Below are 15,849 nucleotides of genomic sequence, written 5' to 3' on the forward strand. Positions count from 1 at the left end.
CCAGCCTTCTGGTTAGCAGTCAAGTGCCTCAGGCACTATGCTACCAGAGCTCCCTACTCATACTAAGAACTAAATTTCTGATAGTAACTTGGTGAAATGGGTTATCTCAGTATATAACTCTCATGGGATACTTCCTGTTTACTGAATTTCTTTTAGAGATGATTTCAACTTTCCTACCAGTCCTGTAGGGATAATATTGGACATAACTTTTTCTAGGATCTGCCAACAGTAAGCGGAACCCTACCAGCCCCTCTCCCAAGCAGAGCTAGACCTTACTTATTTTACCATTTGTACTTAAGTCTATTTTAACACTTGTCACATGGTTAAAAATATTTATTCACCACTCCAACCACACTACAGTCAAAGCAGAAAACTAGTATTATTTTGATATCTCAGCACATAACAGGTGTTCACTGAAGATTTGGTTGATGAATAACTGAATACTTCAAATGCATGTATAGCCAAAAACAGAAGTATGACACAAAAACATATTGCTTTTGAAATTAACTGACAATTATTCCATTTATTTCTCTTAAGGAAGATAGGAAGTTATCTAAAAATCTCTTTCAGGTTAAATTGTAAGTTTCTGAATTGGGATATAGTTGTGGCCTCTAAAAACTGTCATCTGTTTCATTTTTCAGCACTGAACACAAGTACAATGGTTTCATTTACCAAAACACAAATCGAGATATGCTCTGACAACTGATAGATTATCCCAGAAAATATGGAATGAATATATAAACATAAATATATGCATTTGTATATATACACACTTATATGTATACATATGTGTGTATATGTATCTATATATGTTTTTTTATCACCTTTGTTTGAATAGGCCCCATACTAAGCTTTTAATAACATATTTTCACCAACTTAGTCTATCCTTGATGGAGACACCACAGGACATGATAAAAGAGTTAGTAATGTCATATCAAAAGCTTAGGGAAAATTCAAAAGAAATGAAGGAAAAGCAATAGAATCTATATTCAAAAAGAGTGTGTATCCCCAAGCAGCCTTGGGTAGCATTTTATTGCTTTATAAGGTGAAACACAGAGAGATCAATGACATTTCAAATTCTTATAAATTCTATTTATGGACTCTGAGTTTCCAGGATCTGATATGACCTAGCTTTATGATTTAATAACAAGAAAAAAGAAATAAAACACATTCTTCTTTTCTTCTCCCAAAACACCCATTAACACTTTCTTAAATGTACAAAATGATGAACCAACATGACCAAGGCAAAGGAAGACTCTGAGAGGCACAAGAAGAAAGGATAACCACAGCAAATGCCATAGCATATACAGTCCTACAACAGCACAATAACTAACAGTCCTTTGTGAGTGGATGCATAGGTAAATATGTGTGCTAACTAGGCAAGGCCACTGGTATGGAAACACACGGACATATATAGGTATTGTGGCAGACATTTCTGTGCACACATTTGCAAATGTTGCATGTATACTCATATATGATAGAGCACATGGGGGCACAGTTATAGAATCTAAGTAGAAATCAGGACTGAACCACCAGATTTGAAGGTGAAGGACCACAGTCTCGGGGACATCTAGATTAACTGGTAAAACGCTGCTCATATAGATAATATTCTATAATAGCTCTAATATCCTAGTGTTATGAGTAGCTTCTAAGGTCTTAAAAGCTTTCCAATAGCCATCTAAGGAGTAGTTATTAGTCTCTTTCCACCTGGAGCAAAGGAGTACAAAGAAAAACAAAGACTCAAGGAAACAGTTAGTCCAAAGGACTATGGTCCACATGAACCTGTCCCCAGTAACTTGAGACCAGAAGAAGTAGATGATGCCCAGCTACTGCTACCAACCACTCTGATCAAAACCACAATAGAAGGTCCTGGTTAGAATAGGTAAAAAATGTAGAAAAAAATTCAAAGTAAAATAAAGACCAGACTTACTCGTCTGAAAGAGATGAGAGGAAACCTCTAATCTATTGTCCTGAGACAACTTTCTAACTTGAAACTGAAGACATCTCCGGAGACCACCTTTCAGCCAAATAATAGATGGGACTATAAAACAAACACCAACACCCATGAAGAATGTGCTCCTTCGAACAATCAACTGTACAAGCCCAAAAGGGCAACATGTGCCCAAAACCAAAGATGAGAAGACAGAGAGGGATGGGGAAACTGGGCAAACAGAAACGGGGAGCCTAGGGAGGAAATAGGAAAAGTGCTGACATATTGCAGGGATTATAACCAATGTCATGGAAAAACCTGTGTATGGAATATTGATTCGAAAACTAATTTGCTATGTAAACTTTAACATAAAGCACAACAAAATGTTTTTTTAAAAAAATTATGAACCATTAGCAACATGTTTGCAATTTTTCTCTGAATGTACTTGTTTCTATTACTGTTGTTAGCTGACGTCTGCAGATTCCAAGTCATGGTGACTTGATGTGTGCAGAGCTGAACTGCTTCATAGAGTATTCAAGGCTGTGACCTTTCCAAGCAGATGGCCAGGCCTGTCTTCTGAAGCACCCCTGGGTGGGTTTGAACCATCAGTCGTCCAGCTAGTGGTCCAGTGCTCAACCATTTGCTCCACCCAGGATTTCTTTCTGTCCTTTCACACTAAACAAACTTGGCAGGTGTCTGGTGAAGACAGCCAACCACCAGCCAAATGGAATGGAAGGGACCCTGGTGACAGGAAAACCTAGTGGGCACTGCTCAGGGTCCCCGTGACTGACCTCCTCCCCCATGCACAGTAAAGCCATGTTCCATTTCTGCTCCAAACAAAACACAATACTTACGAAATCAAAAAGTCATGCCCAAGACTCAAGGATCTGTATGTAAAGACTGAAGAGTCTACTGGGTCTCCTGTTTGGGCTCTGGTATCTCAGACATGCCCCTGGGTGCAGGCTGCTTTAAGAAGACCTCTGCTGTCCTTAAAGCTCATTCAGGACAAGGAAGTGGAAGGAGGGCATCGTGGCCCCTTCCCTAGGACCCATGGATATTTTGAATTGACAAGGAGCAACAGTGGTTCTAATCATATGTCCGGGAGCTCTGGTAGCATAGTGCCTAAGGCACTTGACTGCTAACCAGAAGGCTGGCAGTTCAAACCCACCAGCCAGTCCTTGGAAGGAAGATGGGGCAATCTATTTTGGTAGTGATACTGCCTCGGAAACCCAAGGAGGGGTCGCTATGAGTCGGGTCTGACTCGACGGCACAAAACAACAACAATCATATGTCCTGTGCTGTCCCAAGGAAAATGCCCAATGGATCTTGTAAAGGGGTCCTTGGTGGTCCCAAAGGCCAATTGGGTTTTGGCTACTATGGACAATCCGCTATTGACAATTAATCACTCTGACCCTTAGAGATGAATCATTCTTTCAACAGACATTTGCTGAGCACCTGCAAATGTGTCAGGGACTGGGCAAGGAATGGTAGATGCTGAGATGAGTAAGGCATTGTCCCTGCCCTGGAAAAGCCCACCCATTTGTGGCAGGCATCTAGGTAAACAGATCATCAGATTCCACTGTGGAAAGCACACTGGGAGGAAAAATCAAACCAAATCAAACCCACTGCCCTCAAGTTGATTCTGACTCAGGGACTGGGAAGGAAAGGGGGTGAATAAAAACTTCATGGAAACTAAAGATAGAGTAATAGAAACCAGTCCAGTTAAGCCAGGTGTAGATTGTGTCTTGGGGGGCTTTTCCTCCTGGGTTCTAGCATTAAGAAGGTGCTATTGGCCCAGCGAGGCACTTGACTGCTAACCAGAAGGCTGGCGGTTCAAACCCATCAGCCGCTCCTTGGAAGGAAGATGGGGCAATCTACTTCCGTAGTGATACTGCCTCGGAAACCCAAGGAGAGGTCGCTATGAGTCAGGTCTGACTCCACGGCCCATAACAATAACAACATTGGCCCAGCGAAGGACCCCTGGTGATGCAGTGGTTAAGCACTCAGCTGCTAACCAAAAGGTCAGTGCTTTGAACCCACCAGCCACTCTGTGAGAGAAAGATATAGTAGTCTGCTTCCTTAAAGAATTATAGCCTTGGAAACCCTATAAGGGGGCAGTTCTACTTTGTAAGGTCTATAAGGTCACTATGAGTCAAACTAACTCAGCAGCAATGAGCTTTTGGTTTTGGTTATTACAAAACTGGGCAAAAATAAAGGTGGTTGCTGCTAGACACTCTAGATGCTCAGAGGAAATCGGAAAACCAGAATGAGGCCTAGGAGCTACAGGAGAGTGACCTCCCTTCCGGTAGTGTGTTCACTGTGGTAGTCATTTCCTGATACAGTCAGATCCCACCAAATGCGACCACATCCCATCACCATACCATTTCCTAATTTTCCTGGATTCTCTAAGACAAAGGTGAACTTTCCAGTCCCAGCTCTTTGATTCCTCTCACAGAAGGTGTCCTTTGCCCAGCTGGACCTGTTACTTTTGACACTGAAAGCAGCTTCCTCAATGGTATTAAGGAGACCGCACTGCAGAGCAGGCTTCTGATTCTCGACCCTATCATGACTCCAGTGATGCTGATGAGTAAGTAAGCTAGACCTTTTTCTTTACAGCCAACAAGCACCTCAAAGCACCTTACAAATCAAACCACCAGGACTGCATCTTTCACTATTACTAGGTGGGAGAATGACACTACAGATCGGCCAGGAACAAAGTTCCCGAATGGTCACTGTGTCGTGATCACCCAAAGGCCTCAGGTGCTGGGGCTTGGTTGGCTTGTCTTCTTTTCTTGCTAAAGACCCAACTATTTGTAGCTTTTTTCCAGGTGATGGTTTAGCATCACCCTCCGGGTTATAAGTGCTGTGACTTATAAGCTCAGCCCTTGAAGACAGTCTGGAAAGAGTGAGGGTCTCTAGATTATTGTTCTTTTTCTACCAGTGCCAACAGCTGCTTGACCAAGACGGACACTTTCCCTCCTGGTCTCATTTTCTTCTTTGAGGTGAATTCCCCTGGCCCCTCTGCTGCCATAACTTTCACATCCCCACCTGGTCTCCTTTCGGGGCTGCCTGTGGCACCACATACCTTGTTGACCCTGAAAGGGCATTCTTTGGTTTCTGCTTCAGGAAATTTCTTCATCCACTTTCCAACAAAGTAGGCGGCATTTACCACAAGGATTTTGGTCTGGTCATTGACACTGTTGTCACCTAAAATATTCTCAAAGCGGCCTGCAAACAATTTTATAAGATTAAGAGTTATTCTTCCAAACCACATTCTGGTATCCGCAGGTGTGTCTACTCCCTGCATGGTTACCACTTACTAGTCACACCGCATGTAGCTCCTATCAACAACCCGTTGCTGTCAAGTCACTTCCGACTCGTGGCAACCCCTTCTGTTACAGACTAGAACTGCACTCCATAGGGTTTTCTTGGCTAGAAGAATGCTGGTGACACAGCAGTTTAAGCACTTGGCTGCTAACCAAAATATCAGCAAATTGAACCCACCAGCAACTCTGCAGGAAAAAGATGTGGGCTTTCATTAAGATTACAGCACTGGAAACCCTATAGGGAAGTTCTACTCTGTTGTATAGGGTTACTACGAGTTGGAAGCAACTAAACGGCAGGCGTTTGGCTTTGGGGTTTTTTGTTTGTTCGTTTAATCTTTGTGGCAACTGATCACCAGGACTTTATTCCATGGCACCACTAGGTGAGTTCAAACCACCAACATTTAGGTTAATATTGTTTGTTGTTGTTATGTGCCGTTGAGTTGTACTGACTCATAGCAACTCTTCCTTGGGTTTCTGAGGCAGTATCACTACACAAGTAGATTGCCCCATCTTCCTTCCAAGGAGTGGCTGGTGGGTTTGAACTGCCAGCCTTCTGGTTAGCAGTCAAGTGTCTTAGGCACTAAGCTACCAGAGCTTATAGTCAAGGCAAACTGCAGCACTAGAGACCTTACACTTAGCCCAAGACCATCTACAGTCAAAAGAACTCCTCTCTATCCTTACACCTTGACAGACCAGACTTACAAAGAGACCTGGGGTGGAGACCAAAGGGGAAGGAAGAAGAAAAACTCAAGCTGCCATTTTCAAATGCCTATTCTGAATCAGGCTGTGTGCTAGGCATTTCATGTACTTGGTATCAGATATTTCTCCCCACTTTACAGATGAGGAAGTTTAGACTTGGAAGTCATATGAGCAAGGGTGGATTCAGAATTAAAAGCCAGGTCTTTGTGTCTCCAAATTCTATGCTCACAGAAAATGCCTGAGAGCTTGCTGTGCACCTGGCACTGAGCTTAGCACTTCCACGTGAGGAAAAGATCACTACCTTATTTCAAAGTTAAGGAAATTGAGGCTCAGAGAGGCCAAGCGACCTCCAGTTCATACAACTGGAAAGCATGTCTGAGTCCCAGACAGGGTTCTACCCACCAGCCACTGCGCTCCTCCTCCCCACACACCTGCTGCAGACAGGCTGTTTGCCTCAAGGTACGCCAGGATCACCGTGGGGCTCAGGACTCAATCACAACTGTAATTACAGGCAGTCCTGGGTCACAAATGTCTGACTACAGACAACTCGTCCTTGCCCTTCAATGTCATGAAAATTTGCCTCACTGTGAAAAGATTGAACCAATCCCTACTCACAACAAATTCTTAGTCACAGTCACCTTCGCTTGCTGCAAGCGCAGCTTTTAAATCATTGAAAAGGCTGCAAGCCATTTCTTGCATTAAACCCCCAAAACTCACTGCCATCGAGTCAATTCCAACTCATAGTGACCCTATAGGACAGAGTAAAACTGCCCCATAAGGCTTCCAAAACTGTAAATCTTTACAGAAGCAGACTACCTCATCTTTCTCCTGCAGAGTAGTTGGCAGGTTCAAACCACCGACCTTTTGGTTAGCAGCCAAATGCCTTTTAACCACAGTATCACCAGAGGTCCTTTCTGGATAAGAATCATATGAGCTGCTCCAATTCACTTACAAATTCAACTTAAGACACACTTAGGAATGGATCTCGTTCATAAGCTGGAGACTGCCTGTACTGTATAGTCAAACCCCAAACACAAAGATCCCTCAAACATTTTATCTTTCATGAATTCACAGAATTTTAGACCTAGAAGCAGCCTCAGGGATCAAGTGATAGTCCAATCCCTTTCCAGATTGGAAAACTGGCCTAGTGATGTTGGTGACTTGCCCAAAGCCCCACTTTACTGGAAGCTCCCTAAGGTCACATGAGAGTACATCTGAGAACAAGGCGAGGCAGATTGACATCGAAGCACCAGGGATTTCTGCCAAGTGATGAGATGATGCAAGAAATGCCCAGAAACCCAAGTTGTTGGGATGGCTGGATAGGCAAGCATTAAAAACACCCAAGGAATGTTCCAGATGTTCAATTCTTTTATGCTTGGCTGATGGATGCATGAAAAGGCAGGACCGTTTACTCAGCAGTTTGGAGCAGAATAAGTAAAGGTACTTGCCATCTGTGAGTTCCTTAATTGATGTGTTGATTTGACCCTTTGTTTCTTCCATTTTATCTTTGAAGTCAACAGTTTCCATCTCATTTGCATAGGGTCTCTTCGTTGAACTGATGAACTCCTGAAAAACATCCAGTTCATAAATCACAAAAGACTTCAACTACATGAATTGAAACTCAGAGATGATGGGGTTTCTTTGTATTAAATGTTTCATTTATTCAATCATAAGACAACACAACTTATTCAATGCATCCATAAATTCTGTATCAGATTAGGGGAAAAAAGAGAAAAAGAAACATTACACCATTAACTGAAAGGCTGGTAGTTGAAATTCACCCAGCAGCTCCAAGCTCCATGAGAGAAAAAGCTGGTGATCTGCTTCCATAAAGATTACAGCAGCCAAGAAAACCCTATGGAGCCTGGTGGAACCCCTGAGACTATGGCCCCTAGCTGCCCTTCAGGTCTGGAATTGAACCCACACCTGTGGCTTCCAGCCAAGCAAAAGACAGGCATGTGAGCTGAACATTTACCTGAAGTAGATACACTCCTTGAAGAGAAGAATCATGGGAGAAACAAGGGCTGTTTATGCGCAGGGAGACAGCTCAGGGGGCAGGAGTGCATAGAGGGATGGACACGGGGAAGAGGTAACTATCAGGAGGAAGTGGGAGGGGAGCTGTTGCATTGGGGTAAATTGTAGTCAATGTCATGAGAGAAAGTGTATGTGAACTGCTGCATGGAAAGTGAATTTGCTCTGAAAACTTTCACCCAAATCACAATAAAAAGAAAGAAAGAAAACCCTATGGGGCAGTTCTACCCTGTCACATGGGTTGCTATGAGTCAGAATCTTCTTAGCAGCACCCAACAAGAAGAACATGCTATATTTATAATATAAATTCCAATTTCAGAAACATTAAAGTGTAAAAAAAAAGGCTTATCTTAGAGGAGAGAAAATGCACAGACTGATCAGAGCACTCTTATCCTCACTGAAATCATTCCGTTGTCTATAGATCCTTGCTACTCAAAGCATGGACCAAGGACCAGGAGCCTCAGACTCCGCCCCAGACCTGATGAATTGAATCTGCATTTTAACAAGATTCCCAGATGACTCTTCTGCATGTTAAAGTTTGAAACACAGCATTATGGACAATGTAGCAGCAGGTCTAACGTTAATGCTTGTTGAAAATGTAGAACCATTGACCCCATGACCGTTGGTGTTGATTGAAGGAATCTGAGGCCAAGAATTTGCACTTTAGCAAACACTCTGGTAGTTCTGATGTGAGTGGTGCTCAAATCACACTTGTCTGTACTATAGTAGCCAATCTGAACATGTTATACAACCAACAGGAACAATTAAAGGTGTTCTTTTAAAAATAATAATAATAATTCTCCAACAGGATAAATAGTCCACATGAATCATAACCTCATCTACCCTGCAACCAGAAGAACTAGATGGTGCCCAGCTACAACTGCCAACCATTGTAATCATGGCCACAGTAGATGGGCCCTGATAGAAAGGTAGAAAAATGTGGAACAGAACTTCAAATTTGTAAAACATAAAACCAGACCTACAGGACTGGCTGGGACTGGAGGACTCCGCAAGACTTTTGCCCTGAGTTACAATTCAAACCTTGAACTGAAAATAACTTCTGAGGTCACCTTGTAGCTAAATAATAAACTATCTCAAAAAACAATGACTATCACCTGTAAGTACTGTGCTCCTTTAAAAGATCACCTATATGAGAACTGAGAGTCACCAATTACTTTAAAACAAAGATGAGAATGTAAAGGGCCAGGGAAACTAGATGGATGGAAACAGAACAACCAGAATGCAAACATGATGAAGAATGTACATAATGCCTCTGAGCAACTTGTATAGAAGTTGCTGAATGTCAATCCAAATTGCCGTGTGAAACTTCACTAAAAACACAGTAAAATATTATTTAGCAAAATGAATCCTTGAACACCCAGTTTAATTGAAAAAAATTCAAAATGTTGTAGGGAACTGAAATCAATATAAAGCATGCCTGAAGCCCGTTGCCATCAAGTCAATTACAACTCATAGCAACCCTGTGGGACAGAGGCGAACTGCCCCATAGGGTTTCCTCAGAACACTAGGCTGTAATCTTTACAGAAGCAAACTGCCACATCCTTCTCCCATGGAGCAGTGGTGGGTTCCAACTGCCAACCTTTTGGTCTGCAGCCAAGTACTTAAACACTGCGCCATCGGGGCTCCAACTAAAGTATGTTGTTATTGTTATGTGCTGCTGAGTCGGACCCGACTCATAGTGACCCCTCCTTGGGTTTCCAAGGCAATATCACTACAGAAGTAGATTGCCCAACCTTCCTTTCGAGGAGTGGCTGGTGGGTATGAACCGCCAGCCTTCTGGTTAGCAGTCAAGTGCCTTAGGCACTATGCTACCAGAGCTCCCAACTAAAGTATAGCTCAATTAAATGTCACATTGCATCACACTTAAACACAGGGCTCCCTGAATTTCATTAGAGCAACTAAGGCTTAGAAGGCTGGAGGTTCAAACCCACCAACCACTCCTCGGAAGGAAGAAGGGGCAATCTACTATCCGTAGTGATACTGCCTCGGAAACCCAAGGAGGGGTCGCTATGAGTCAGGTCTGACTCGACGGCACATAACAACAACAACGACAAGCTAGAAGACAGCTGCAACTAATACCCTCTACACTCACCTTCTTCATTAGGACAGATTAATTTTAATAAGCCTGAAATCATCAATGAGCAGCCTAGAAATGAATTTCACTAAAAAAAAGTTAAAGGCTCAGTGACATGAACATTCCATCCTTGGTCAAAAGTTAAATCTCGTTAACAGCTGTGAATGACTTACTGTGCAAGGATTCAGAGATTTGTCTACATAGAGCCGTTTGATGAGTTTCAATGAGTAAAAAGAACTGAGTTTGTTCACATCCGATGTGACTGTTTGAAATCCAAAGGGCACATCTTTGACATTTTCAAAATGTAGGACCTGTTAAGAGAAGAAATCCGTTACCCATAGAGCATCATCTGCACTTTGGTGAAGGGCATAAACTCCTTCTCCAGTTCTCCCTCAGTTTCATGTATAACTTCTTTATCTTGACCCAAATAGCGTTTCCTGAGTCATACTCCCTGGAGACTTAAAGATACTAGGAGAAGTTTCCTGTTGAAATGCTTATGAGCTCATGGAAAGAGAGATTCTGTTGAATGATCGACATGAGAATGATAATAGGATGAAATTGGAAGAGCATTTACCTACTATCAAAAGGCAGGTGCGGGCTTAAAATGTAACTGTCTGGAAAAGTGTCCTGCTTAAAGGTCTATTAACTTTACAAAGCTACTTTACCATGCAAGGATACATAGAAAGCCCAAAAGAAACTATAAAGATAGATAGATAGATAGATAGATAGATAGATAGATAGATGATAGATAAATAGATAGATGATGGATGGATGGATTGATGGATGGATGGATTGATGGATGGGTAGGTGGGTGGATGGCTGGGTGCAGGGAAGGAGGAGAGAGAGAGAGAGAGAGATGACAGATAAATTCTATTTCATGTACCACTTTCAAAATGTTTTAATATGCATCCTCTTAGTTTCGGCTTCTCACATGGGATACTCAAGCCCCACAAAGTGTTCCAAACCATAAGTGAACACAGTCCATGTTCTTATTCATCTCCGTGACTTGAAGGTAAATCATTTAAAACTTTATTTCCATATTAAAATAAGCATGGATGTGTCATAGGGTAGAATCTTATTGAGCTTGCATCTTAAAAATAAAACATGATACTTTCAATAATGGTGTGCATAAGCTCAATGGTTTTGCCCTGTGTTGCAGCATAAGAGGGGATGTAGGTTTACACTCTTTTTCTGCTGGGGGTGTTTGCAGTGCAACCTTTAATAAAGGCTGTCTCAGACTGATCCTCAAAATGTGATGAGAAAGATGTTGATTGACTTGCTCAAGGCCCCTCCTTAGTGGAAAGACTGATTACCTTGCAAACCCTCAGGCTCTCCATCATAACATGGAGCCTGTTCTAAATATGGTTTGCTGGACAGATAAATGAGTGTTTGCATTTAAGCTCAGAATAAGCGAGTGACACCCCTAAATCCTGAATGATTCTGACCACAGCATCCCCACTAACATTCCCCTGGTCACTGCCTGAGTGTTCTCATAACTGTTTTCCCACTGAGAGCAGAAAAAGGTCTGGATCTTACCTGGCCAATTTCATCTGCTGTGTCACCTTTGGCACCTACTTGAGCAAGTGACAGGGAGGTAGAGAGACAGATTGGAGAAAAGAGGACATTGCCTGTTGCCTCCTTTTCACACAGCTGTTTGAACAGATCAACTGCAAAAGCAGAATTTGCCAGTCTCAGGGCATCCATTGTGGGCCTGGAACCAAAGACATGGGACAGGTTCGTTCTTAAAAATCCGTAAATGTTCTGAACTGCATTCAGCCAACATAAGGAAATTCTATTCCGACCACGCAGTGGACCTTTCAATTCTCCTGTGATTCCTCTCCTGCTCTCCGAGTTCTGGAGTGTATAGGAGAGATCTCCCAAGGTAGTTTCTTAGCCCATGAGCCTTCCTATGGGGATGGGGATGTGATGACCCAATGTGAGAACGAGCACTGGGACCTAGAGGCACAAAACCCAAAGACACCAAGAATGCAGCTTGAGATATTCACGGAGGTCAGCCTTGAGAACAACCGACCCACCTGGTGTTGATGCCCTCCATCACTAAGAGGTAGTGTACTCACAACTTAGCATCTTTCTTTGTCCTTCTCATGAGTTAAAGAGCCCTGGTCCTTGGGAATGGAATGTGTCCACATGATCATAAGCTTTAGCTCAACCTGCATTTACCCTGTAGTTACCCACTGGGGTGGGCGGGCTTCCAGAGTATTCTGAAACTCTGTCCATTCCCCACTTACACGTAAGTGATTAAACGTTCTTCTCTCAGTGTGACTGAGTTGAGTCTGTGTCATTCCAGCCACAGGCCCACATTTTTGGGTAACAGTTGTTGCTGTTGTTGTTGTTAGTTGCCATTGAGTCCATTTGACTCGTGATGACCCCATGTGTGCAGAGAAGAACTGCTCCACAGGGTTTTCAAGGCTGTCACCTTTCTGAAGCTGAGAGTCAGGCCTGTCTTCCAAGATGCCTCGGGTGGTTTCAAACTTCCAGTCTTCCAGCTAGCAGTTGAGGGCCTAACCATTTGTGCCACCCAGGAACCCCTCAAGCAAAAGGTTCCCTTCCTTGAGTAGAAGAAAGGAATGAACTTGATGTGAACACAGGAAGAAAGCCAGTTGCAGAGATACCTCTGGCCAAATGCCCCAAGGCCTGAAAGGTCCAGCACACAGGGCCTCTGTGCAAGCTGACCTGGAATCCCCAAAGTCGGCCAACTCAGCCACCACCGCCACTGTCAGGAGCCCAGTGGCCAGAGTGAACAGTAGACAGCACTGATCAAAACCAGCTGACTTCATCTAACAATGTTGTTTCTATTAGGTTTTAGGTTAAGTCAAAATAAAAACAAAACAAAACCCACTGCCGTCGAGTCGATCCCAACTCATAAAGACCCCTCCTTGGGTTTCCGAGGCAGTATCTCTATGGAAGTAGATTGCCCAGTCTTCCTTCCGAGGAGTGACTGGTGAGTTTGAACCACCAGCCTTCTGGTTAGCATCAAATGCCTTAGGCACTACACCACCAGAGCTCCTAGTTAAGTAATACAACACTGAAATTTTTGTAGATCAAAAACAATCAAATCACTGCAATTCTGTGGGGCTTGAGGTAATATTTAGTAAGTAATGCCTTAGTGGGGTGCCTGGCCCATGGCAATGTTGAGTAAGTGACAGCTGGTCTTATTTTTGTTCCTGTACAGACCTAGTATGTGCAAGATGTGATACAAAGTGTGGTGAAGATCATCCTACACCTGCTTCCCAGAGTTTGCAATCTCTTTGGGAAGATATGTAGATGAATAACTACAATGCAGGGCTGCCCACAGCACATAGAGCATAAATTTGGGGTAGCAAGTAAAATGGAAATTAAAGACGAGAGAGGCTAGCTTTAGCTAAAAAATGTGGATCCTGGTAAAGATCTGTGAGTGGTACATATAGTGTGTACTCGACTTCTAATATGAGCTCTGGTGGCACTGTGGTTAAAGCATTGGTCTGCTAACCAAAAGGTCGGTGGTTTAAATCCACCGGCCACTACTAGGGAGGAAGAGGAAGTAGTCTGCTTCCTTGAAGACTTACAGCCTTGGAAACTCTATGGAGCAGTTCTACTCTGCCCTAAAGGGTTACTATGAGTCAGAATAGACTCCATGGCAGTGGGTTTTGTTTGGTTTTTTCACTAACCTGAAGGTTGGTGGTTTGAACTCATGCAAAGGTACCACAGGAAAAAAAGGTCTAGAGACCAGTTTCATAAAGATTACAGCCAAGAAAACCCTCTGGAGCAGCTTTCCCTGTAATACCTGGGGTTGCCATGAGTTGGAATTGATCCTATGTCACCAGTTAAAGTGGGCATTGCAGTGAGTGGTCATCTGGTCATATATGTCTTAGTTTCTCTTCTAAAGCAGAGGTTCCCAAAGTGTGCTCCATGGACTCCCGGCCGTCCCTAGGGCCCTTTCAGAAGGCTCAAAACTATTTTCATAATAATTCTAAGATTTTTTTTTGTCTTTTTCACTCTGACTCTCTCACAAACATACCGTGGGGCTTTCCAGAGGCCCCTTGCCCTGTCTTTGTGACACCAAATAGTCAAGGGATTTGCAGAGATACAAAATGATGCCATACCTCTCACTATGTTTTCGTACTGTAGAATACCGCTTATTTTTCGTAAAAATATGTTATTCGTGTTAGAATGTAAGGGTTGCATTATTTTTTAAAATGAATTTGCAAGTAAGTACTTCTATATTTTCTTTCCATTTTCATTCTAATGTGGTCAGTTCTGGTAGCTATAACCCACATTTTTTTATTATTATTTATTGATTTATTGGTAGTTTGAGTGAAAGTCTAAAGAGCAAATAAGTTTTCCATCCAACACTTCATCCTCCTTTTGTCCTGTGGTATTGGCTGCAATCCCATCAACGTTACAGCATTGCCCCCCTTCCTCCCTGGGCTCCCCATTCGTCCGTCTTTCCTGCCCCTTCCTGCCTTCTGAGCTTCATTTTTGGGAAAACACAAGACCCTTTTGGTCGTGTATGGTTGAATGCATTAAGTATTACCTTCCTCCCTGGTGTTATTACTCACTTTAAAGTGAGTAAGTCTGTCTATAGTTTGGCTGAAAGTTGATCCCTGAGAGTGGGTTCCATTCCAGGCTTGAAGGGCATCTAAGGGCTGCAGTCTCAGGGGTTCCACTAGTCTCTATCAGAACAGTAAGTCTGGTCTTTTTTTTTTTTTATGTTTTTGGATTTTGTTCTTTATTTTTCTTTCTCCCCCTGTCCAAAATTTTCTATTGTGATCCTGATCAGAGTACTCAGCAGTTGCCAGGCACCATCTAGTTCTTCTTATCTCATGGTGTCCAGACAGTGGAGGCTGTGGGTAACCCACGTTTTACAAAAAGTGCCGCTGAGGGAATTTGACCCCAGAAATGGAGAAGTGGATCCTACAAGTGGATCAAAGGGTAGGGAAATATTCTTCTTACCATTTGCTCAAATGAAGCATTATCCATTCATTACAGCATTTGAGATGCATTTAGCCTAAATGACTCTGTGAATAAAAGGTTATTTGTGGCTTTTAGTGCAGTTAATTTCACAATATAATTAACACTGTGCTGCAATGCAAGGCTTAGATCCAGGTCCCTGTTGGAACGTGTACATCAATTTTCACACACTTCACATGTGAGAGGCTTCCCACCAGGCAGACCCTGCCTGGCACTGGGTCCCCTTCCTTTGCATGGAGCACCCAGAGAATGAGCCCAAGCAGGCTTGCTTTCATGTGTAGGTGCCAAATGGCTCGTTTCTCAGAAATTCTCCTGCCAGGGGAGAAGGCCATGCAGCTGCTAATATCTGAGCTCTCTACACAATTTGCTGCTTAAACAGATCTCAGAAAGGATCTGCAAGTGGGAATTGTGGTAGCCAGCAACCACCAGTTAAATAATCAATCAAATACCATATGGCAAATCTGATTGGTTGCTCCAGGGGTTAGTCCCAAGTGACCTAAAAAACAAAATCTGTTGCCATCAAGTTGATTCTGACTTATGGTGAACCCATGATAAAAACAGCTCCAGAGGGTTTTCTTTCCAAAAAACAAAGCAGATTTGCCAGGCCTTTCCTGCAGCACCTTTGGGTGGGTTTGAACCACCTGCCTTTCAGTTAGTAGGTAAGAGCAAACTGTTTGCACCACCCAGGAATGTTCCCAAGTGACCAGATATACTATAATGCTAATCTGGTCTGCAGCAGCTCAGGATTGACTCTGGCACAGCCCATTTCTAGCTCACCGTGTTGTCAGACAATCAGA

At 43.0% G+C, this 15,849-nt stretch overlaps 1 protein-coding gene across 1 annotated transcript in view; it reads right to left on the minus strand.

Annotated features, from left to right (window-relative positions):
• Positions 1-11,785, minus strand: part of SERPINB5 (serpin family B member 5) — a 15,290-nt gene extending 3,505 nt beyond the window's left edge. Inside the window, exons 1-4 of the mRNA XM_007935492.2 lie at positions 11,618-11,785; positions 10,255-10,392; positions 7,404-7,521; positions 5,016-5,158 (exon numbers count right to left, since the gene is read on the minus strand). Of these exons, the coding sequence (XP_007933683.1) occupies positions 5,016-5,158; positions 7,404-7,521; positions 10,255-10,392; positions 11,618-11,785 (567 nt within the window). The remainder of the gene's footprint in view (positions 1-5,015; positions 5,159-7,403; positions 7,522-10,254; positions 10,393-11,617) is intronic.
• Positions 11,786-15,849: the final 4,064 nt, after the last annotated feature.

Source organism: Orycteropus afer, unplaced genomic scaffold (assembly GCF_000298275.1).
Source record: "Orycteropus afer afer isolate SDZICR_OR568_19922 unplaced genomic scaffold, OryAfe1.0 scaffold00029, whole genome shotgun sequence".
Classification (NCBI taxonomy): Eukaryota; Metazoa; Chordata; class Mammalia; order Tubulidentata; family Orycteropodidae; genus Orycteropus; species Orycteropus afer.